Source organism: Glycine soja, chromosome 3 (genome assembly GCF_004193775.1).
Source record: "Glycine soja cultivar W05 chromosome 3, ASM419377v2, whole genome shotgun sequence".
Classification (NCBI taxonomy): Eukaryota; Viridiplantae; Streptophyta; class Magnoliopsida; order Fabales; family Fabaceae; genus Glycine; species Glycine soja.
Window position 1 is genome coordinate 2887110 of NC_041004.1, and position 23577 is coordinate 2910686.

The 23577-nt window shown below is 31.4% G+C and overlaps 1 protein-coding gene and 1 long non-coding RNA gene across 6 annotated transcripts; both read left to right on the forward strand.

Annotated features, from left to right (window-relative positions):
- Window positions 1-4367: 4367 nt before the first annotated feature.
- Window positions 4368-8004, forward strand: LOC114405633 (exocyst complex component SEC6-like). Its single transcript, XM_028368078.1, has 5 exons — window positions 4368-4481; window positions 4572-4658; window positions 6232-6276; window positions 7401-7479; window positions 7931-8004. The coding sequence occupies exons 1-5, from the start codon at window positions 4401-4403 to the stop codon at window positions 8002-8004; spliced, it is 366 nt and encodes a 121-aa protein (XP_028223879.1). The 5' UTR covers window positions 4368-4400.
- A 2196-nt stretch (window positions 8005-10200) lies between these two features.
- On the forward strand, window positions 10201-17564 carry LOC114405881. Of its 5 annotated transcripts, none has more exons than XR_003665307.1 (7): window positions 10201-10461; window positions 10744-10859; window positions 12051-12137; window positions 12461-12692; window positions 15245-15431; window positions 15703-16087; window positions 16238-17564. It is a non-coding gene; the product is annotated as an uncharacterized LOC114405881 (long non-coding RNA). The 5 variants fall into 5 exon arrangements; XR_003665306.1 differs by having other exon boundaries at window positions 15703-15871; window positions 16021-17564; XR_003665309.1 differs by having other exon boundaries at window positions 15806-15871; window positions 16021-17564.
- The last annotated feature ends 6013 nt before the right edge of the window (window positions 17565-23577 follow it).

The window sequence follows — 23577 nt, forward strand, 5'->3', positions numbered from 1 at the left end:
GTTAAATAACTTCTAGTTTAATATTCTCTCTTTTTTTTGTTACCTAAAGTTCAATACTCTTATTTTCCTGGGTTAGGCAAATGAACGCCGTGTACATGGATTCATGCATATCTATGTCCAGTAGGGACACATGATAAAACTTTTCTAATTAAATTGTGTGAAAAAAACGTGTGTTACACTAATTATGCATCATTAGTTATATGCTAAGATCAAGAATCTTTCTTTCATAGATCAAGAATCTTTTGTAACTAAAATATGTTCGAAGATTATATGAATGCTTCTTTCTTTAAAAATTTATCAATTAACTCGGAGAAAAAATTGTACTAGTAGCAAATGGATCTCTAGTTCGAATTTCGATATGATTAATTTGGGTTTGTGTGCTATGCATGAAGTATGAGAAATTTAAGGAATGAGGGGCACAAGAATTTCCTCACGGCTGCATGGTGTGGAAGGAAAACTTGGTAGTCGATTCATCTGCTCGTTGGGTGCAACTCGCAACACAGTTACAAGGTCCATGTAGGGGTATGTATAAACTACTTTAGTAAAAAAACGTAACTTAATCGAATTAATTTCGAACTGTTTTAAAATGGTATGATTTTATATTCAAATAGTTAAATTGATTTAGAAACAGGTTCAAAATCGAACTAATTTTAAAAAATTGGTTCTGAATTGAACTAATTTTTAACACATTTTAAGTTGGTTCAAGAGTCGAATCAGTTTCAAACTAGTTTTTGAATTATATTTTTCAAATAAAAAATAATATTAAAATGAAAATCAATTCGATTAATCGAACTAATTTTATAGAAACAATTTGATTAATATAGCTTGTTTTATAAGATAATACACTTATTTTTTCTTGAACAAGTTGAAATAAAAATCAATTCGATTTAGGTTCGATTACAATCCGATTCAATCAGAACCGGTTTTTTTTGAAGTTAAAGGTTCTTACTGATTTTAGTGTGTCGAAGTAGGCTTTCAAGGAATTTTATTGAGATCAAACGAGCTTGTGGCTTGTGACTCTTTTTCTTTCTCTGTTTTTTGTGTAGGTCTTAATTTGGATATATATCGTGAAAGGGTGAATAATTAATCAAGGGAGCAATATATAACGGTGCACTTTGACGTATTACGGGGTAGAGTACTAGACTTAGTTATAAAATGGAGCAATATATAACATGGAGATCCTGGAGAATTTTCTTTTCGTTTTTTGTTTTTGACAAAGATTGCAAGCACGCATAGTTCAATATTCTTATTTTCCATGGTTAGGCAAAAGAACGTTGTGGACGTGGATTCATGCATATCTGGCTCCAGCAGGTACACATGATAACACTTTTCTAATTAAATTGTGTGGGAAAAAAAAAACCAACGTGTGTTACACTAATTATCCATCATTAGTTATATGCTAAGATCAAGAATCTTTCTTTCATGGATCAAGAATCTTTATAATTAAAATGTTTCTTTCTTTCAAAATTTATCAATTAATTTAGAGAAAAAAACTGTACTAGTAGGAAATGGACCTCTGGGTTGAATTTCGATATGATTAATTTGGGTTCGTTTGTTATGCATGTAGCATGAGAAATTTAGGAATGAGGGACAGAAGAATTTCCTCACGGCTGAATGGTGTGAAAGGAAAAGTTCATAATCGATTCATGGTTCTTGGGTGCAAATCGCAACACGGTTACAAGGTACGTATCACGGCCTCGATCATTGTGTTCATGGATTTTATGGTGATGAATTGCTAGGGTTCTGAGGGTGGCCAAGGTGAGTCCAAGAGGGTTAGTCTTGGCATGCAAGGCAGAGAAACTATTCTTGAGAGGGGTGTGCGTGAGGTGAAGCAAGAAACATTAACTGATTCTGAGGGTCCTAGCCGTTGAATCAATAACATAGATCAAGAATTAGAAGAAGATCACTTTTTCTAGAGGGATTCATTTTGATTAGACTATTGACCCCAATAAGAAAAATTAAAAGAAGAGAGACAAAATAATTGATGTGATAAATATATGATTTGACAAAAATTGAAGAGGGATAGAGAGAAAAATGGAATAAAAGTGAGATAGATGAAAAGACAGAGTTTTACCATGTTTCTGGAGGGATTTGGCAAGGATGACATGATGCTTGAAAACTAAGTCCAAAGAATTGTCCAGGGTTTTTGAAGTCATAAGAACCCTAGGCTGTGTCTTTTTTTCTATTTTTAGTTGATCTTTTTTAGTTTATATATAAGCGGTTTGAGAGGCATTGACTTTAATTTGTCTCACTCAATTTGCACGTATTTTTTTATCCTTGAAAATAATTAATTTACATCTAACTTATGTTTTATTACAGATTTGTTAGTTGTTGTCCAGAGTATCTTCAGTGGCCAGAGACTATCCTATAACTGATTTCTTTTCATAATTTTTTCGTTGTTTTTATTCTTGCCTATGTTATAAGAATTGTTATTAAAAAATGTACCTAAGAGTATTATTACACTAATTGATGAAATTAACTGGAGATGATTAATTCAATATCCTTCTCTGTCTTCACTTCTTCTTCTTATTTCATTTTATACCATATAGTACTTATGCATATTGTGCAGACATCACATCCTATTAAAAATATATTTCTGTGTAAAACAAAAATTTAAGAAGACATAGTTGAAGCATCATATTCAAATTCGTGAAGTAAGTAGAGAGAAAACAAGGTTCTGAAAACAAAAATATGTTGTTATGCTTTTCCTCTGTTCTCTGATAACTGAAAGTTTTGTGCTTCCTTGCCTTCAATTGGTTTTGCTTTTCAGCTTGGTATACTAACAGTATAAAAAAAACGTATGGCATGTTTTGTGGGAGAAAACTCATTTTTCACATAACCATATGCCTTGGTGTTTGGAACACTTTGTTTTTGGTTATAAAAGTTTTGCTTTTTAATAGGCTTGCTTGAAAAAAATTCCATCTGAGTATGTGTTCTCCTTCTTGGTTTCAATGAACAAGAGGTGGCAGCTGAGGCCACAACATTCTGGTACGTATCAATTTTAAAGTACATCCCTTGATTCTCTTCACATGTTTTCTTCAATCATGGTATTAATTTAATTCCCATCTTTGCATTCTACTGCTAATGAGGCACCTGAACATGACAGAACAACCTGTGAGCAGCATCAGAAAGTGCTCAACTTTTGCACAATCATCTGTTAATGTGATTGCTATTAATTATTTATATGGCTATGTTAGATAAATAATTGGATTATGAAAAATATATGTTAATAACAATCTTATCATGGATAAAGATATCTAAATAAAATCTAAATATCTAATAATTGCTCCCTCAATAACCCTCACATGATATCCATATCGCAACCTGATGATAACTAGAGCCACAGATCGAGAGAAAGAGGACACATACACCATCAAGAAACAACTTTGAAAAGCCTACATGGACACCGTCAAAAGTCAAATCAGTAAGAACATTTAACTTCTCAAGGAACCATCTTTCTTTTCTTCTTTGTATGGTTCTTGATGTTAATTAGGGTGTTTAATTACTGATATGACGTTGTACATGTAAGCTTTTAAAGCTGTACGTGTACATTAAGCCCAAAGAAACAATTGGTATACATTTTAATTAATAATTTTTATGGTGTTACTTTTTCTTTCTCTTTTGTTCTATTGTTTACTATTGTTTCACTTGATTAATTTTTGTCTAAAGTGAGATGCACGTGTGTATAATCTCCCAGATGATAGATGGAGGTGTTGACGCCAAAAGGGTGGTGGCAGCAGAGGAGGTGGAGACAGCGGTGTCGCGGCTTCATTACTAATCAATGTTCTTGTTTCTTGTAGGAAGGGTTTGAACTTTGGATATTGCTTACACAGAGAAAAGGAGTGGTGCAGCAGATCAAGAATCAGGTAAATGACTTGAATCTAACTTTAATTATTAATGATAATGAGTTAAAGATTATGAATTTCTTAACCAAGTCTAGGACTATCTTAGCTTTTTATACGGTATTCTCAAGCTATATTTGTTTGTTTTTATATATGACCATGGGGAGACTTAGAAGTGTGAAATGCTTACGAAGGGAGAAGAGCCTGTTGAATTGAGGAGATCACGTAAACTTTTCTCAGGTATACACTACATACATTGTAAGTTTTTAACTTCCCAAGGACATTTAGTAAGGGTGGAAAAATTTAAGTGTGTATAATCCCAGGTGAGAAAAAATTTACATTGTTCGTGTTACATACTCTAGGAAAATAAAGGCAAACTGGACAGAACTTGGAAGTTGGAAAGTAATTTTTTTAGTGCAACAATGTATTCAAGTTTCATCATTATTGGGAGGATATCACTAGAAATCCATGAATTGCTCCTCATAGCGCAATGTGTAGTGCTTACTCCTTATATCGGTAGCTTTGTATCCTAGGTTATACTATGTATTTTTGCAGGTGATGATTGATTTTCAAGCAGCTGAAAAGAAGAGACTAGAAGAACCAGCTTCTGAAATTGGTCTGGAACCTTTATGTGCTATGGTTAGTGTAATTTTTCTGTAAGTGTTGCGTTATTGTTTCAACATAGGATTGTTTTCTGTTGACATGAGATTCATGTAACATCGTATTTAGATTAACAACAATTTGCGCTGCTATGACCTTGCAATGGAGCTAAGTAATAGCACCATAGAAGCCCTTCCACAGAACTACGCTGAGCAGGTTTGTTGTTTTTCCTAATTTCATTAACTTGATAACTGTTGCAATGTTGACATAGTCTTTTGGAACGGAAGTTCTTTATTTATTTTTTTGTTTGGAAACATCGGGTATATGATGCATGTTGTGAATGATGAGAAAACCTGTGCTCTATTTTCTTATCAGTCTGTCCCTCAAAGAAAAAAACACATTTTTAACAAAATTATTGAACAAAAATATGACTTACTTCTCAAGAGTTGGCTCTCAAGTTTAGTATTCTCTGTTTTGTGTCCATGCTCCCTTGGATGCACTTGGATGATGTGGTAGTGACTCCCAAATGTTGGCAGCCTCCCTCTCTTGCAGCCATCCAAATCATTATTATCCCAAATAGTTTTGGGTCCTTTTGAAACCATTTGAATAATTGATATATCAAAATAGTATAAACGAGAGATTTTTATTGATGAAAGAAAGGATGATGAGCCTAAGCTCTATAGCCGCCCCACCATTCAGCCATGGCAACTCTATAGCAGACATTTGCCAACACTACTAATAGCTGCCTAATTCAAAATATAAGTAATGGCTTCATCAACATATAATAATTGTGCAGTCATGTATCTGAAGAATCCAAAGACATTAGAGAACATGATTCCAAAACCATGGAATTACTAATGCTAGTTCTCCTTAATATTTGTGTCTTGAATGCAGTAGTTTTTCTTAGGATTTGGAGATAAGTAGAATCTAGTAAGATCATGGAAGATTATAATTCACTAGTTTTTCAAAACTCAAAGTTCCAAGAAATGTTAGGGTCCTGAATGTTGTAAAAAATAATTATGGGTCAACTATTTAGAGAAGAAAGATGATAGAGATAAGGAAAGGACTTTGAGAAAGGAGTGTTCCCCATGCTAATCTCCTCTTAACAATCTAAACTTAACCAAATTGAAAGACACTATGGGTAATGGCGTAAATGAAGCGGATCACTTAGAAATAAAGTTTTAGGGACTTACATGAGTACAGTAAACTTTGGGTTGAATTCCTACAACATTGTAAAAAATATGTAATCTCAATTACCTAGTTCCATAAAGTTGCCTCAAATGAAAAGCGAATCAGTCATTTAGCTGCCAAAACTATGCTTATGGATCCTGAATTTTTGTAGACTCAAGCCTCCTAGCTAACAAAATTCTCTCTTCCCTGCATGCACACACCAGACTAAAGCAAGTTTTTCAGAAGACAAACAGGTCTGAGTGTTAGAGTATTCTGACCACCCTGAGTGAAAGGCATCCTTCAACTTGAGGTCTTTCAGTATGTCATAAACTACTAACTCCAACAAGAAAAGTCAGGCCATTGCAATATTTTGACTATCAATTGCCGATGCATATTCATCCACATTCAAAACAAGCCAAACTGCTATTGCAATATATAACCACTGATCGATGATCAAAAGCCAATTCATTTGCTTAATTATTTAAGTGCACCATTATGCTGCAGTTACTCCTTCCAGCATTGATCTATGTGCTGACTTTGGGGCCTGGTATTGGAAATTATGATTAATTAGCCAATCATTTTCTTGACTTTATGTATTTGTGTTTTTGTTTCACTACAGGTTAATTTTGAAGATACCTGTAAGGGATTTCTTGAGGTAGCTAAGGTATGAAAGAGTGTAGAATGTTTTATTCAATACTTTTCTGGTGTGTGTGTGTGTGTGTGTGTGTTGTTTTTCTACTGCAATTGTTCAGCACAATATATGATGCTTTTAACCGACATTCATCTTCTCCAACTTCTACAAGCATTTCTTCTTGATGGAATTTTCTGAAATTATCTTTATAACATATTTGTATGTATCAGTTTCCTCACAGTTTTTGCTTTAATGATCTCAAGTATTGGGAAAAATCCAAGTCCTATATTGGCTACAGATAGTGTCAAGATAGAATATGTAAGTGGAGAACAATTCTCATCTTATGAGCTAGCTTTCGGACTTGAGTTAGGCCCAAATCCACATCCACATTTTAAGATGGTATCAAAGTCTATCCTAGATTCATCCAAAGGGCCATCTACCATGCTATCCATGCACCAAGCCCAAAAGTGTTGGGCGTGAGGGGGGGTGTTGGGAAAAACCCAAGTCCCACATTGGTTAGAGATAGTGCCAAGATACAATATATAAGTGGAGAGCAACCCTCATCCTATGAGCTAACTTTTGGGGTTGAATTAGGTACAAACCCACATTCTAAGATCAAGTGTTTGCATGTGATACAAATCATGAGATCACATAATTACAGATGGAAACCTGTTAAATACAAATTGATTATGGATGGACTTGTCTAGCTGTTTAGAAATGATCAAGAGTTGTATGACAGATATGGCTTCTTCTGTATATATGCCATAATCTTTTCCTCCTGGATTTTGTTTAAATATTTGTAGTATCTTGTAATTACACACTTTGTGAATAAACTTGTAAATCACTGTATGCCAAGTATTGTGTAAAATGTTGTGAAGCCTGATCTAATCCCAAATCAAGTTATGTGGCAAAGAAACCTCATAGGAGAGTGTCTCCAACCAAATGTACCAAATTGTAGCATACATTGCAATGAGCCTAAAAAAGGACTAAACTGCAGATAAATAATTTATTGTTTTTTAATTTAATTTCTTCTCCTAGAGAATTTAAAATAACATCTATTACTTTGGTATGTTCAATGAAATCACCATTTTGATGAATATCTCTTGCTTTGGAAGAGATTTGACTTCTGATACATTGAATTTTCTTCTTGGTGATAGGAAGCTGTGCATCAAACTGTCAGTGTGATATTTGAAGATCCTGGTGTCCAGGAGTTACTGTTGAAGCTATATCAGAAAGGTAAAATAATTTTTACCATCAACCTAGCTGGTTCTGTGTGGCTTTATGCTTATAACTATTTTGGTCAGATTTGTAGAGGGATGAGTTTGTCTCTTGGCAGTATTCCTGATTTTTGAACTCTAAACTTTTCTGCAATAAATTCATCTACTTACATAGGAAATGCATATTGTCTTTAACTTCAAGATATAATAGTCTGCACTCTACTGTTAGGTGTTTAAAGCTTGTGGGATTCATAATACCAGTTTACAGTTCTTGTACTTGATACTTTCTGCTAAGCAATTGCTTTTTTGGGTTAATGTGTACTACTGTATCCAGCATTATCCTGTACAATAGCTAAACTTCATTGTATTAACAAGAAATTTACTACGTTTCCTTTATATCTATTCAAATGAATGCTTTTGTGCCTTATTTAATTCGAAAGTTGAGTTTTCCTTTTCTTTGTATTTATCAGAATGGAGTGAGGGGCAGGTTACTGAGTACTTGATTGCAACATTTGGTGACTATTTTGGTGATGTAAAAATGTGAGTATATTTTCTTGTCTCAGTAATTTGACATTGTTTATTTTTCCATATGTGCTATCCCATATTTCTTCTGCCAGCTTTCTCTGTTTTTTTTTTTGTTTGTTTGCTACTGAGGGTGTATTTTAAGGTTTAACAGGGTTGTCTAACTCATTGATCCTGCCTTGAATTGGACAACGGAGATAGAAGTGTAAAAACACTAGATCATAACATGAGATGGAAAATCCCTACCACTACCACACACACTCACACAAGTGAGGGTGTATATTTTATATGAGAAAGAGAGTAATATAAGCAAGTATCAAGTGTACACCATTTGATTTACATGAATGATTGAGATTAAAACAAAGTCATGTAACTATTTCAAGTGATAATGTAGTCTTTAAGTAAATTTTAATCTTGATTATCCAAATATGGTTATGTTCCAGCTTTGTTATTCTCAATTAGAATTAAAAAAGGCCTTCTTGTTGTAGACATCCCTAATGTGTGTGTGTGTGTAACACATAAGAAAAAATAGCAATAAAATTACAATCACAACTAACATTTAAATATATTCTATTTCAAAGTGCATGATAGATGTGAATTTGTATGTTTGTAGACAAGCCTTGTACCAAAACAAAGGCTTCTGAATTTTAACCAACCAAAGACAAGCCTTAAACTAAATTCTCCAATCTGGTGGATCTTTGTTTCATTTTCTAGATTATTTATGGTTGGTGATACTTGATATGACATAAAAATGTGAAAGTAAAAAGTATTGAAAGAGGACGTGTTTTCCAAAGCACAAAATTGAATTGTACTTGATTTATAAATAGGACTAAAACAATAATGTTTTCCTATTACTAATTCCTCATTACATTATCTATAAGCAAACAATAAATGAATGCAACATTCAGGAATCTGATCATAATTAACTTTCTCACCAAAACTATCTTAACTAGAATTTGTGCTAATTAACCATGAAAATATAACCAAGGATTAAAGGCTCATAGCTTCTCAGAGTATGCAATACAGTTATTCAAAATTAAAAAAAAATGTAACACCAAATATTTAAAGAAAATGTTTATTTTAAAGTCATAAGAACGCTAGGCGTGTGTTTAATTGGTCTAATCATACTTGACATGTCATTTCAGATGATTTTTTAATTTTTTTTATTATCTGAATAAGTTTATTTAACGGTTCAATAAACAAGTTTTTTTGTTAAATAACTTCTAGTTTAATATTCTCTCTTTTTTTTGTTACCTAAAATTCAATACTCTTATTTTCCTTGGTTAGGCAAATGAACGCCGTGTACATGGATTCATGCATATCTAGGTCGAGCAGGGACACATTTGATAAAACTTTTCTAATTAAATTGTGTGGAAAAAAAACGTGTTACACTAATTATGCATCATTACATATTTGCTAACATCAAGAATCTTTCTTTCATAGATCAAGAATCTTTTGTATGTAAAATATGTTCCAAGATTATATGAATGCTTCTTTCTTTAAAAATTTATCAATTAACTCAGAGAAAAAATTGTACCAGTAGCAAATGGATCTCTAGTTTGAATTTCCATATGATTAATTTGGGTTTGTTTGCTATGCATGAAGTATGAGAAATTTAAAGAATGAGGAGCACAAGAATTTCCTGACAGCTGCATGGTGCGGAACAGTGGAAGGAAAACTTGTTAGTCGATTCATATGCTCGTTGGGTGTAACTCACAACACAGTTACAAGGTCCGTGTAGGGGTATGTATAAATTACTTCGTTAAAAAAACCTGAACTGTAACTTAACCGAAAGGATTTCAAATTGTTTTAACATTTTTTATTTTATATTCTAATAGTCAAATTAATTTAGAAACCGGTTCAAAATCGAACTGATTTTAAAAAAATGGTTCTGAACTGAACTAATTTTTAATCCATTTTAAGCTAGTTTAAGAGCCGAATCAGTTTCGACCTAGTTTTTGAATTATTTTTTGCAAATAAAAAATATTTAAATGAAAACCAATTCAATCAACCCAACTGGTTTTATAGAAAATTTAATCAACAGAATTGGTTTTATAAGATAATACAATTATTTTTTCAAAAAAAAATTAATTTGATTTAGGTTCGATTACAATCCAATTCACGCGGAACTGATTTTTTTTTTTTTTTAAGTTAAAGGTTCTTACTGATTTATTTAAGTGTGTCAATGTAGGCTTTCAAGGAATTTTATTGAGATCAAACGAGCTTGTGGTTTGTGACTCTGTTTCTTTCTCTGTTTTTTGGGTAGGTCTTAATTTGGATATATATCGTGAAAGGGTGAATAATTAATCAAGGGAGCAATATATAACGGTGCACTTTCCGATGGAAGAGCCTGGGGAATTTTCTTCTCGTTTTTTTTTTTTGACAAGGATTGCAAGCAGCATAGTTCAATATTCTTATTTTCCATGGTTAGGCAAAAGAACTTCGGGGATGTGGATTCATGTATATCTGGCTCCAGCAGGTACACATGATAAAACTTTTCTAATTCAATTGTGTGGGAAGAAAAAGAACCTAACGTGTGTGTTACACTAATTATCCATCATTAGTTATATGCTAAGATCAAGAATCTTTCTTTCATGGATCAAGAATCTTTCTTTCATGGATCAAGAATCTTTATAATTAAAATGCTTCTTTCTTTCAAAATTTATCAATTCATTTAGAGAAAAAAACTGTACTGGTAGGAAATGGATCTCTGGGTTGAATTTCGATATGATTAATTTGGGTTCGTTTGTTATGCATGCAGCATGAGAAATTTAAGGACTGAGGGACAGAAGAATTTCCTCACGGCTGAATGGTGTGAAAAGAAAAGTTCATAATCGATTCATGGTCCTTGGGTGCAAATCGCAACACGGTTACAAGGTACGTATCACGGCCTCGATCTTTGTGTTCATGGATTTTATGGTGATGAATTGCTAGGGTTCTGAGGGTGGCCAAGGTGAGTCCAAGAGGGTTAGTCTTGGCATGCAAGGCAGAGAAACTATTCTTGAGAGGGGTGTGCGTGAGGTGAAGCAAGAAACATTAACTGATTCTGAGGGTCCTAGCCGTTGAATCAATAACATAGATCAAGAATTAGAAGAAGATCACTTTTTCTAGAGGGATTCATTTTGATTAGACTATTGACCCCAATGAGAAAAATTAAAAGAAGAGAGACAAAATAATTGATGTGATAAATATATGATTTGACAAAAATTGAAGAGGGATAGAGAGAAAAATGGAATAAAAGTGAGATAGATGAAAAGACAGAGTTTTACCATGTTTCTGGAGGGACTTGGCAAGGATGACATGATGCTTGAAAACTAAGTCCAAAGAATTGTCCAGGGTTTTTGAAGTCATAATAGGCTGTGTCTTTTTTTCTATTTTTAGTTGATCTTTTCTTATATTGTGTTCTAATGAATGATTATGGATATATATAAGCGCTTTGAGAGGCATTGACTTTAATTTGGCTCACTCAATTTGGACGTATTTTTTTATCCTTGAAAATAATTAATTTACATCTAACTTATGTTTTATTACTGATTTGTTAGTTGTTGTCCAGAGTATCTTCAGTGGCCAGAGACTATCCTATAACTGATTTCTTTTCATAATTTTTTCGTTGTTTTTATTCTTGCCTATGTTATAAGAATTGTTATTAAAAAATGTACCTAAGAGTATTATTACACTAATTGATGAAATTAACTGGAGATGATTAATTCAATTCCATATAGTACCTATGCATATTGTACAGACATCACAGCCTATTAAAAATATATTCCTGTGTAAAACAAAAATTTAAGAAACCATGGTTGAAGCATCATATTCAAATTCGTGAAGTAAGTAGATTGGAAACAAGGTTCTGAAAACAAAAATATGTTGTTATGCTTTTTCCCTGTTCTCTGATCACTGAAATTTTTTGTGCTTCCTTGCCTTCAATTGGTTTTGCTTTTCAGTTTGGTATACTAACACTAACACGTATGGCATGTTTTGTGGGAGAAAACTCATTTTTCACATGACCATATGCCTTGGTGTTTGGAACACTTTGTTTTTGGTTATAAAAGTTTTGCTTTTTAATAGGCTTGCTTGAAAAAAATTCCAGCTGATAATGTGTTCTCCATCTTGGTTTCAATGAACAAGAGGTGGCCCTGAGGCCACAACATTCGGGTACGTATCAATCTTTAAAGTACATCCCTTGATTCTCTTCACATGTTTTCTTCATTTCTTTCTTCAATCATGGTATTAATTTAATTCCCATCTTTGCATTCTACTGCTAATGAGGCACCTGAACATGACAGAACAACCTGTGAGCAGCATCAGAAAGTGCTCAACTTTTGTACAATCATCTGTTAATGTGATTGCTATTAAAAATTTATATGGCTATGTTAGATAAATAATTGGATTATGAAAAGTATATGTTAATATCAATCTTATCATGGATAAAGATATCTAAATAAAATCTAAATATCTAATACTTGATAACATTTCAGGAGTTCTGTCACTCTTCTTTTGGTGGCCAAGAAGCACAATTGCTCCCTCAATAAACCCTCACATGATATCCATATCGCGACCCAGAAACTGATGATAACTAGAGCGACAGATCGAGAGAAAGAGGACACATACATCATCAAGAAACAACATTGAAAAGCCTACATGGACACCATGAAGCTCGTTTGGTCTCCAGAATCAGCCTTGAAATCCTACATCGACACTCTTAAATCAGTAAGAACCTTTAACACCATGAACCATCAATCACATAATTAATAATTTTCTTTCTTTAGCTTCTTCATTTTCTTTTATTCTTTCTTTATCACTACTTTCTTTTCCTCTTGATATGCACAAATGATATACGTAATTTGTCTGCCATTGTTATAACTTTTGCCTTTTAGAACTATTTTCTTGTCCTTGCATGTGTATATATGGTTATGCAACAAAGTAATTGATATACTTATTAAATATGTTAGATTTTACACAAAAGATTCTTACCAAGTATCCGATGGATACGAAGGATATGGATGTCTCCATTGAATTTGTATATGAATTATTCACTAGGGTTATGAGGGAGCGTGGTGCTACCATCTGAGAAGCTATTTGGATAGTTTTGAAGAGAAAGTTAGTTACGATCAGATGTCCACTTGTTGTTACATTCATTTATTGTTTTACATTGCTTAGAGAATATATAAGTCACTCGTTGTATGAAAAGATTATTGTTCTAGGTCTAGGTTTCACCAGTTTCTTACCTATAAAATTGTGAAGAGTTCAATCCTATTTATAAATCAACAGTAATCCAATTTTGTGCTTCCATTTATGAAAACACATCCAGTTCAGTATTTAAAATATCAAGCTGTTTACGGTTATCCAATTGAGATTCAAGCACTTTTCTATGTGGCTTTAAGGTGTGTTTGAATGGAACACCTTAAATCCATGAAGAAAAGTGTTTGAATCTCAATTAGATAAACCATAGACAACTTGATATGACATGAAAATATGAAAATAAGAAGTATTGAAACAATATGTGTTTTTGGAAACACAAAATTGGACTTTTCTTGATTTATAAATTGGATTGATTTTTCACAATAATAATCTAAGAAATTGGAGAAAGCTAGAAATAAAACAATAATTTTTTCCTATGGCTAATGTCTTATTATATTATCTAAGCAAATATAAAACAATAAATGAATGCAACAACAAGATGTTGGTATCTAATAAAAATTAACTTTCTCATCAAAACTATCCAAATGAGAATTTGTGCTAACCATGAAAATATAACCGAGGATTAATGTCTCATGGCTTCTCAGAGTATGCAAGGCAGTGATTCAAAATTAAAAAAGATGGAACGCCGAATATTTACAAAAGATGTTTATTTTGAAGTCATAAGAACATTAGGTGTGTGCTTAGTTCTGCTATGTTGGACAAGTTGTTTCAGTAAACAAGTATTTTTACGTAACTTTTATCGTTGTCCAAGTAAGCTTTTAGAGCTGTACGTGTACATTAAGCCCAAAAAAACAATCGTTATACATTTTAATTAATAATAGATATAGATCCTAAAAATCAAATGTGGTTTTTTATGTCTGTGGAATTTAGATTGAATCTAACACAAAAGTAGCATTGACCAGAGATTAAGAAAGTAAACTGCTACTAATAATTTTTCCAAGTTAAAGGGTTACCTAGTTCCTTAGACATCCTAATTATAGGAATTGGCATTAGATCATTGGTGCTTCTTGTAGTTGAGGGTGCTTAGTGATTAAACAGTGTCCATGTAAGCTTTTAAGGACTGTTTCTGGAGACCAAGCTTAGCAGTGTAAGTGTCTCTTTTCTCTCTTTCTCTGTGTGTGTTAGAATGTGGATATTATGTCAGGTATATCAGTTGGTAATGTTGTTCTAATGAATGATTATGGATATATATAAGCGGTTTGAGAGGCATTGACTTTAATTTGGCTCACTCAATTTGCACGTATTTTTTTATCCTTGAAAATAATTAATTTACATCTAACTTATGTTTTATTACTGATTTGTTAGTTGTTGTCCAGAGTATCTTCAGTGGCCAGAGACTATCCTATAACTGATCTCTTTTCATAATTTTTTCGTTGTTTTTATTCTTTCCTATGTTATAAGAATTGTTATTAAAAAATGTACCTAAGAGTATTATTACACTAATTGATGAAATTAACTGGAGATGATTCATTCAATATCCTTCTCTGCTTTCACTTCTTATTTAATTTTATTCCATATAGTACTTATGCATATTGTGCAGACATCACAGCCTATTAAAAATATATTTCTGTGTAAAACAAAAATTTAAGAAGTCATGGTTGAAGCATCATATTCAAATTCGTGAAGTAAGTAGAGAGGAAACAAGGTTCTGAAAACAAAAATATGTTGTTATGCTTTTCCTCTGTTCTCTGATAACTGAAAGTTTTGTGCTTCCTTGCATTCAATTGGTTTTGCTTCTCACTTTGGTATACTAACAGTATGGAATGTTTTGTGGGAGAAAACTCATTTTTCACATAACCATATGCCTTGGTGTTTGGAACACTTTGTTTTTGGTTATAAAAGTTTTGCTTTTTAATAGGCTTCTTGAAAAAAATCCCAGCGCAGCATCAGAAAGTGCTCAACTTTTGCACAATCATCTGTTAATGTGATTGCTATTAATTATTCATATGGCTATGTTAGATATATAATTGGATTATGAAAAATATATGTTAATAACAATCTTATCATGGATAAAGATATCTAAATAAAATCTAAATATCTAAAACTTGATAACATTGCAGGCGTTCTGTCACTCTTCTTTTGGTGGCCAAGAAACACAATTGCTCCCTCAATAACCCTCACATGATATTCATATCGCCACCCAGAAACTGATGATAACTAGACCCACAGATCGAGAGAAAGAGGACACATACACCATCAAGAAACAACTTTGAAAAGCCTACATGGACACCGTGAAAAGTCAAATCAGTAAGAACATTTAACTTCTCATGGAACCATCTTTCTTTTTTTCTTTGTATGGTTCTTGATGTTAAGTAGGGTGTTTAATTACTGATATGACGTTGTACATGTAAGCTTTTAAATCTGTACGTGTACATTAAGCCCAAAGAAACAATTGGTATACATTTTAATTAATAATTTTTATGGTGTTACTTTTTCTTTCTCTTTTGCTCTATTGTTTACTATTGTTTCACTTGATTAATTCTTGTCTGAAGTGAGATGTACATGTGTATAATCCCAGATGATAGATGGAGGTGTTGACGCCAAAAGGGTGGTGGCAGCAGAGGAGGTGGAGACGGCGGTGCCGCGGCTTCATTACTAATCAATGTTCTTGTTTCTTGTAGGAAGGGTTTGAACTTTGGATATTGCTTACACAGAGAAAAGGAGTGGTGCAGCAGATCAAGAATCAGGTAAATGACTTGAATCTAACTTTTATTATTAATGATCATGAGTTAAAGATTATGAATTTCTTAACCAAGTCTAGGACTATCTTAGCTTTTTATACGGTATTCTCAAGCTATATTTGTTTATTTTTATATATGACCATGGGGAGACTTAGAAGTGTCAAATGCTTACGAAGGAAGAAGAGCCTATTGAATTGAGGAGACCACGGTAACTTTTCTCAGGTATACACTACACACATTATAATTTTTTAACTTCCCAAGGACATTTAGTAAGGGTGGAAAAATTTAAGTGTGTATAATCCCAGGTGAGAAAAAATTTACATTGTTCGTGTTACATACTCTAACTATGTGTATTTGTGTTCTACAATCAAGATATAATCTTTCTATCAAGGATAATCACCAATCTATGTAATTTAAATGCGTTTTCCGGGAATATGCATCCTTCTTCCAAAAACTGAAAGTGAAGACAAGTAAATGCAGAGAGAAAGAACCTTTAACACCATGAAGCTCCTTTGGTCTCCAAAATCATCCTTGAAATCCTACATCGACACTGTTAAATCAGTAAGAACCTTTAACATCATGAATCACATAATTAATAATTTTCTTTCTTTAGCTTCTTCATTTTGTTTTATTCTTTCTTTATCACTTTCTTTTCCTCTTGATATGCACAAATGATATATACGTAATTTGTTTTCCATTGTTATAACTTTTGCCTTTTAGATCTATTTTCTTGTCCTTGCATGTGTATATATGGTTATGCAACAAAGTAATTCATATACTTTATTAAATATGTTAGTTTTCACTTAAAAGATTCGTACCAAATATCCAATGGATAAGAAGGATATGGATGTCTCCATTGAATATGTATATGAATTATTCACTAGGGTTTTGAGGGAGCATGATGCTACCATCTAAGAAGCTATTTGGATAATTTTGAAGAGAAAGTTAGTTATGATGAGATGTCCATTTGTTGTTGCACTCATTTATTGTTTTACATTGCTTAGAGAATATATAAGGCACTTGTTGTATGAAAAGATTATTGTTCTAGGTTTAGGTTTCACCAGTTTTTTATACCTAAATAAAATTGTGAAGAGTTCAATCCTATTTATAAATCAACAATAATTCAATTTTGTGCTTCCATTAATGAAAACAAATTCAGTATTTCAAATATCAAGTTGTTTACGGTTATTCAATTGAGATTCAAGCACTTTTCTATGTGGTTTTAAGGTGTGTTTTATTGCATGAGCAAGATGTTGAATGCAGGGGGTTCATAAAACAAATTGTCAAACTTTTGCATGCCTTAAGCTCTCATCTGAGAAGTTATTTTTTGACGGATTTGAAGTAACTTAACTACATATATCACCTTAAAACAGAGCAGTACTCATCTATTGTTTTACTATTGAAGTACAACAAATTTAATGTTAGAAGAATGACATTAAACTTGTTGTGTATAGTATTTGAGTACTCTTCTATTTTGAAGCAATATACGTGGTTAAGTTGTTTCAAATCCAACCTAAAATAATTTAGCTTAAGACATGCAATTGTTTGACAATTTGTTCTATTAATTCATTGCATTCAACATTTTGCTTAAGCAATTGCATGGAACACCTTAAATCCATGAAGAAAAGTGTTTGAATCTCAATTAGATAACCATAGACAACTTGATGACATAAAAAATATGAAAATAAGAAGTATTGAAGCAGTGTGTGTTTTTGGAAACACAAAATTGGATTTTTCTTGATTTATAAATTGGATTGAACTTTCACGATAATAATCTAAGAAACTGAAGAAATCTAAAACTAAATCAATAAAAAATAAAAACTATATAAAAATAAGAAACTAGTTCAGACATGTTGTGCATATAGGTTATGCTAAAAACCTGGCAGCCTCAACCATGTAATGTTGGATGTTTCGAAGTCAATAACAATAAAACTTAGACAAGAGTAAGAGATTAGACCTAGTAGCCTCATCCAGCACAACCTGAAAATCGAGAGTAAAATATATTAATCCTTAGAAAATAGATAAAATGTACTAAATTATCAATGCATAATAAATTAAAATAAAACATAATTAAAGGACAAAATAATTGCCTAATTACTATAATTATGTAAATGCTATAATTTCCTAATTTAAGGACAAAATTACCATAATTAAAGACATCTCCAATATCTAACAATGTTCATTCTACTCACACAGAAAAATAAGCAAATAAAGTTTTAACCTCCATTTAAGTCTGCACATGTACGCTAAAGATTTGGAAATTTGTATTGAATATTAGAATATTTTGATTACATTGTTTGAGATTTTAGAAGTAAGCAGCAGTATCTCTTTTATCTTATTTATAGTCGTTTCAGATTTATTTACATTAATGAGCAATAATAAGAAATGTAAATCCCCAAGTACTAATCGTCACTATACATGAATCTGGCTATTCTAGGATCCTGGACATCAATTCCTAAAAATATAAACAATTTCCAACAATCATCATAACATCTGGTATGTCATTTAAGTTACCAAGACGAATAACCTTTTAGGAGTATTCCATATAGTATAAATAATAAACAATATATCAATATTTAAGCAATAAAATAAATAAGAGATACTATTGAACTTGAAGGAAGAATAAGACCACCAGGAGATAATTGAGAGATAATCTCCTCTTAATTGGCAAGAGATTAAAAAGGAAAGAATATACAGGAAATCCTAAAATAATGAAAAGAATATTCTCCTAGCTGTACTGGAATTGGAAATCTGAATGAATCTCCAAAATTAATGGACAATCACCAACAATATGATATCATACAGCTTGTTCTTAGTAACAAATATAAAGTTGAAAAAGGAAAAACTATAAAAATTTCAAAGTAGAATATGTTAAATGCCTAAAAGTAATATATATTAAACCTAAAAAAATATGATATTTTGTTACAGAGAAAAGAGAAGAAACTACAGTGAGAGAGGTGGGTTTAATCTAAAATAATTATTAAAATTATTAAAATATAAGAAAAATTAATTTAAAGTAATTATATATGTGTGTGTGCATAAATATTGTAAATTTGAAAAAAAATCAAAAAATTATATTGATAGATACTAATTGATATTATAAAACATGTTACAGATTTAAATAATACAAGTTATTTGGTTTCACAACTTCATCTTCACTTGCCTGCTTGCAAGAGAATGTAGCTTTTATATAAGCATTAAATAGTAATATTTAATAATATTATAAATGTAATTAATAATCATGCATATATTTAATGTTATTAATGTAGCTTTTATATAAGCATTAAATATTAATATCTAATAACATTATAAATATAAAATTTATGGAACATAACATATTTAATAAATGCAATATGTAATTTAATACATGTATTTATATATTTTATGTTATTAATGTAGTATTTATTATAATTATTAAATGTCATTTATAATTAAATTTATTATTAATATTTAAAAACAATGTTTATCAAATAAAATATTTTATTAAAATTAATAAACATAAATTTTAAATGATAATAAATTTAAATTAATATATTATATTTATTAAATATATGTGGAACATTATATATGTTTCTTAATTCATGTGGTCTAAAAATAATAATATAACGTTTCTTAAGTTCAATTAATATATTATATTTTTTTAATATCATTATAAATATATTGTCAAATTATATATGTATATATATTTGATAAATATTACTATATAAGTTGAAAATATGTTTATTCATATATTTATACGAATTATATGAATACTTGTGTCGAATGTATGTTTTACTTTTTAATTAGGTAAATTAAAAAATATTTAAAATTTCAAATGTATATTAATATAACACAAGTTGATATAAAACACGTTAATTATTTACCATATAAAGGAAATAGAAATTAAAGATATTGTAAATGGATTCAAAACTACTCTAAAACCTAATATTAAGTCTATAAGTATTGCTATGCTATGCAATGGTTGATCAAAACTTTATAATACTGAAAACAAAGTTACATACATATTCAAGATAAGAGATGGAACAAAAGAAAGTTTTGACTATGGTCTTATTTGTTATGGCTCATGGTTTATTGGCAATAACAGTCCATGCATCTCAACAACTTCCTGCAGCATGCGATTGGTATGAATCATTAATTGACACTTGTAAGTCTGCTTTGCTTACAGCAGGATTTGGGTTCAATCCAACTAGTGATTGTTGTTACGAATCATATTATGCATTTAATCATGCCATGTTTGACAAAACTGGTAAAGCTATAATAAATATGTGCAATTGTTTTCAGTTTGCTACGAAATCATTAAAGTATGACCCATATAAAATTATAGGACTTCCTCACACATGCGGGATTAAAATTTCTTTTCCTATTAGCATGTGTGTATTTTGGCCAACTGTCCCTCTGACCCTTGTACCAAAACAATAGAATGACTTATGCTTCTAATAAAGTACTTGCGTTTTCTTGGGAGAGTTGTTTTGGATGGATTATAAACTCGAGTTTTTTTTAGATTATTGTGTCAAGTTAACAATATTTCTTGTGTGTTTTGTTGACATTGACGAACATGAGTTTTTGCTATATACTGAGGCATCAAGATTTTGTAGAAAGTAAAATAAAAAAATTAGAAACTAATGTAAGACTCTAAATCTCAACTAAGAGCAATTCTATTATGTATGAGAGTTTAGATACACGAAGGAAGTGTGATCCTTTGTGATTCAGTCGTTTACCTGGTTTAAATGCGTAACGAAATCACGTACAGTTATATTATATGTCTTGCTTTTCAAAAAACAAATAGTATGTCATCGATCTATTCCAAAATAAGTATTATTTTAAATTGTTTCACCCAAATCAAAAAAGTTAGTAAATAAATGAAAATGAGTAATTATTTTATAAAATTAACTTAATAAATAAATAAATAAAGTTTATATTGATGAAAAACAACAATTAAGTTTATATTAAAAAGGTAAATGTAGCATTTATTTTGCTAACATGCTCACACATCAGTTTTAGTTGGAGTATATTACTTACACCCAAATATTTTGGAAAAAAAATCTTTTCTTTCTTATTTTATTTCAGCGGTAGTTTTGAATTCTCTCAAATTCAATTAAAATAATTTGTATTCTTTCTCCTCTTTCCCCTCTATCACGTACTGTATTGTGCATTTCCCTTAATTTTTTAAACGCTTTCATCTTCTCTCCCCCACCACTGTGGATATGCCACCGACAGCAAGCGCGTTTCCGATCCGCAATGTCTCCCTCTCGGTGTTCTTCACGACATCCCTGAGTCAAGAATGTGTCCGGGTCCAAATCCCTCAACCATCCTTGCAAGGCACAAGAAGGGGTTGAATTATGTTTTTAAAATTTTAAAATTTTTCTTGGGTTTGACAGTTTTTTGGTTGGTTGGACCGAAAAATGATTTATGGATTTTTTTGTCTCCGATCCTTCTGTGTTTTATTTTTTCATTTGGTTGTTTTGGTCAAAAAACCCAAAGGCTGATGCTTGGTTCTTTTCTCTCCCGAGAGGAAAACCCAAAGGTCGAAGCTTTTTTTGCTTGGTTTGACAGTTGTTTATTTGGGTTGGCCGGAAAATTATTTTTTATGGGTTCTTTTTAAAACTATTCTTTTGTGTTTCGTTTTCCGTTTGCTTGGTTTGACCAAAAAATCCAAAGGCTCTTGCTTGGTTGTTTTCTTTTCTGAGAGGAAAATCCAAAGGCCGAAGCTTTTTGGCTTGGTTTGACAGTTCTTTGCTTAGGTTGGCCGGAAAATGATTTTTGGGTTATTTTTAAGACTATCCTTCTGTGTTTTGATTTTTCATATGCTTGGTTCTTTCTCCATTGATTTCTGGGTTCTTTTCCAAACTATTCTTCTGCGTTTTTTTTTTTTCCATTTGCTTGGTTTGGCCGAAAAACCCAAAGGCTCTTGCTTGGTTGTTTTCTCTTCTGAGAGGAAAACCCAAAGGCCAAAGCTTTTTGGCTTGGTTTCACAGTTCTTTGCTTGGGTTGGCCAAAAAATGATTTATGGGTTCTTTTCTCTCCTATCCTTCTACGTTTTCTTTTTTCATTTGATTGTTTTGACCGAAAAACCTAAAGGTTGTTGTTTGGTTTGCCCGTTGTTTTCTCTCACGTGATTTCTTGGTTTGACAGTTATTTGACGGCCCAAAAAAATTGTATTTTTTTTGTGTTCCTCGGGCTTATTTGATTGTGGTTGACTATTATTCTTCTTCTGCAACACAAAAGCTTCAATTTTTTTGCATCTTCTATCTTTCTTTTGTATTATGATGACTTTTGGTAGGACAAAAGGTTAAATTTTTTTGTGTTCCTGAACCTTCCCCGACGTAAAGTTGTCACCGAGAGCAACAAAGAAGACAACAAATAGTGTCCGACATTTAGAGGACAGGTTTGTGATGTATTTCATTTCTCCTTTTGATTTCTGGGTTCTGTTGGTACAAAAGATTGAATTTTTTTGTGTTCCTCGGACTTATTTGGTAGTGGCTGACTATTGTTCTTCCTTTGCAACACAAAAGCTTTAATTTTTTTGCGTCTTTTGCCTTTGTTTTGTGTTATGATGATTTTTCACAGGATAAAAGGTTAAATTTTTTTGTGTTCCTGAGTCTTCCCCGACTAATTTTTCTTAATATTGTAAAACATGTTTATCGTCTAATGAATATAAAAGATTAGACGATAAGAAAAATATTTTTCTTTAGAAAGAAGATGTAAAATCTAAAAACAAATTTAAAACTCTTTGTCAATCAAACAAGAAAGCACACAAAAAATTTATATTGAATCGTTTTAACCTTAAAACTATATATGTTCAATTCTTGACAATCATCAAGTTTTTATCAACTTATCAAAGTTATAAGTATTATTCACGGTCACTTCTAACTCTTAAACGTGTAAGTTATATCCTAAGCTTTGATTTAAACCCTGTATTCGTTATTATATCAAGTCATTGTTGGCTCTAAACAAATCAATAAGATTTGTCTAAAGGTTGTTCAGTGACTAAAGAATGATCATCTAACATAGGAATATATCACTTAACACTTTTAGTCTTTTCTCTCAAGGTATATAAGGTGATTTAAGAGTTTTTATGTCTTTATGAGAATATACAAAAAGTTTTGCAAGAAAAAATGAAAGAATGATTCATATAAATGAATCGTGTCTTGTTTTTTCAAAACTTCTTCTATACATAGTTTTTATCTTCAAGTATCTATTGTCTCTCAACGATTGGATTTTTCACTTTGTTCTTCACTTGATGTCTTTAGTCCGTTGGAACATTTGATACTTGTATTAAATGCACATTCTTTCTTCATGCCGATATGATAGTGTGTCTATATTTCAGTAGGAAAGTGATCACTTTCATCATAACACACCTGCAACAATAGAGCACGCCTTGAGGATTAGCATCTTCTATATTATGGACTTCTTTTATTTTTCATAGGACTTTGATAGGTCCTAGAATTTTTTCTACATGAAAGAATCTCTGACATAGAATATTAAGTGAACGTCTTAAATATACTATTTAAATGTTATATAAGATCGTCTTATGAGTACATTGTTTGAAAAACTTGAAATGCGCATAAACAAATCATGATTTGATAGTATATGAGGTGCAACTTTTAGGAGTCTTGATTCGTCTTTAAGACATAAATACTTTTTGACTTAACAACTAATTTATTAAATCATATGAACTCAATAAAATTATATGTTGAAATAGCTAAAATCTA

Bases quoted from the DNA above. Each gene is read 5' to 3' on its own strand.
- LOC114405633 (XM_028368078.1), top strand. From the start codon at position 4,401: ATGATTGATTTTCAAGCAGCTGAAAAGAAGAGACTAGAAGAACCAGCT. The intron at 4,482-4,571 runs GTTAGTGTAATT...CATCGTATTTAG, and splicing joins TGGAACCTTTATGTGCTATG to ATTAACAACAATTTGCGCTG. The intron at 4,659-6,231 runs GTTTGTTGTTTT...GTTTCACTACAG, and splicing joins CACAGAACTACGCTGAGCAG to GTTAATTTTGAAGATACCTG.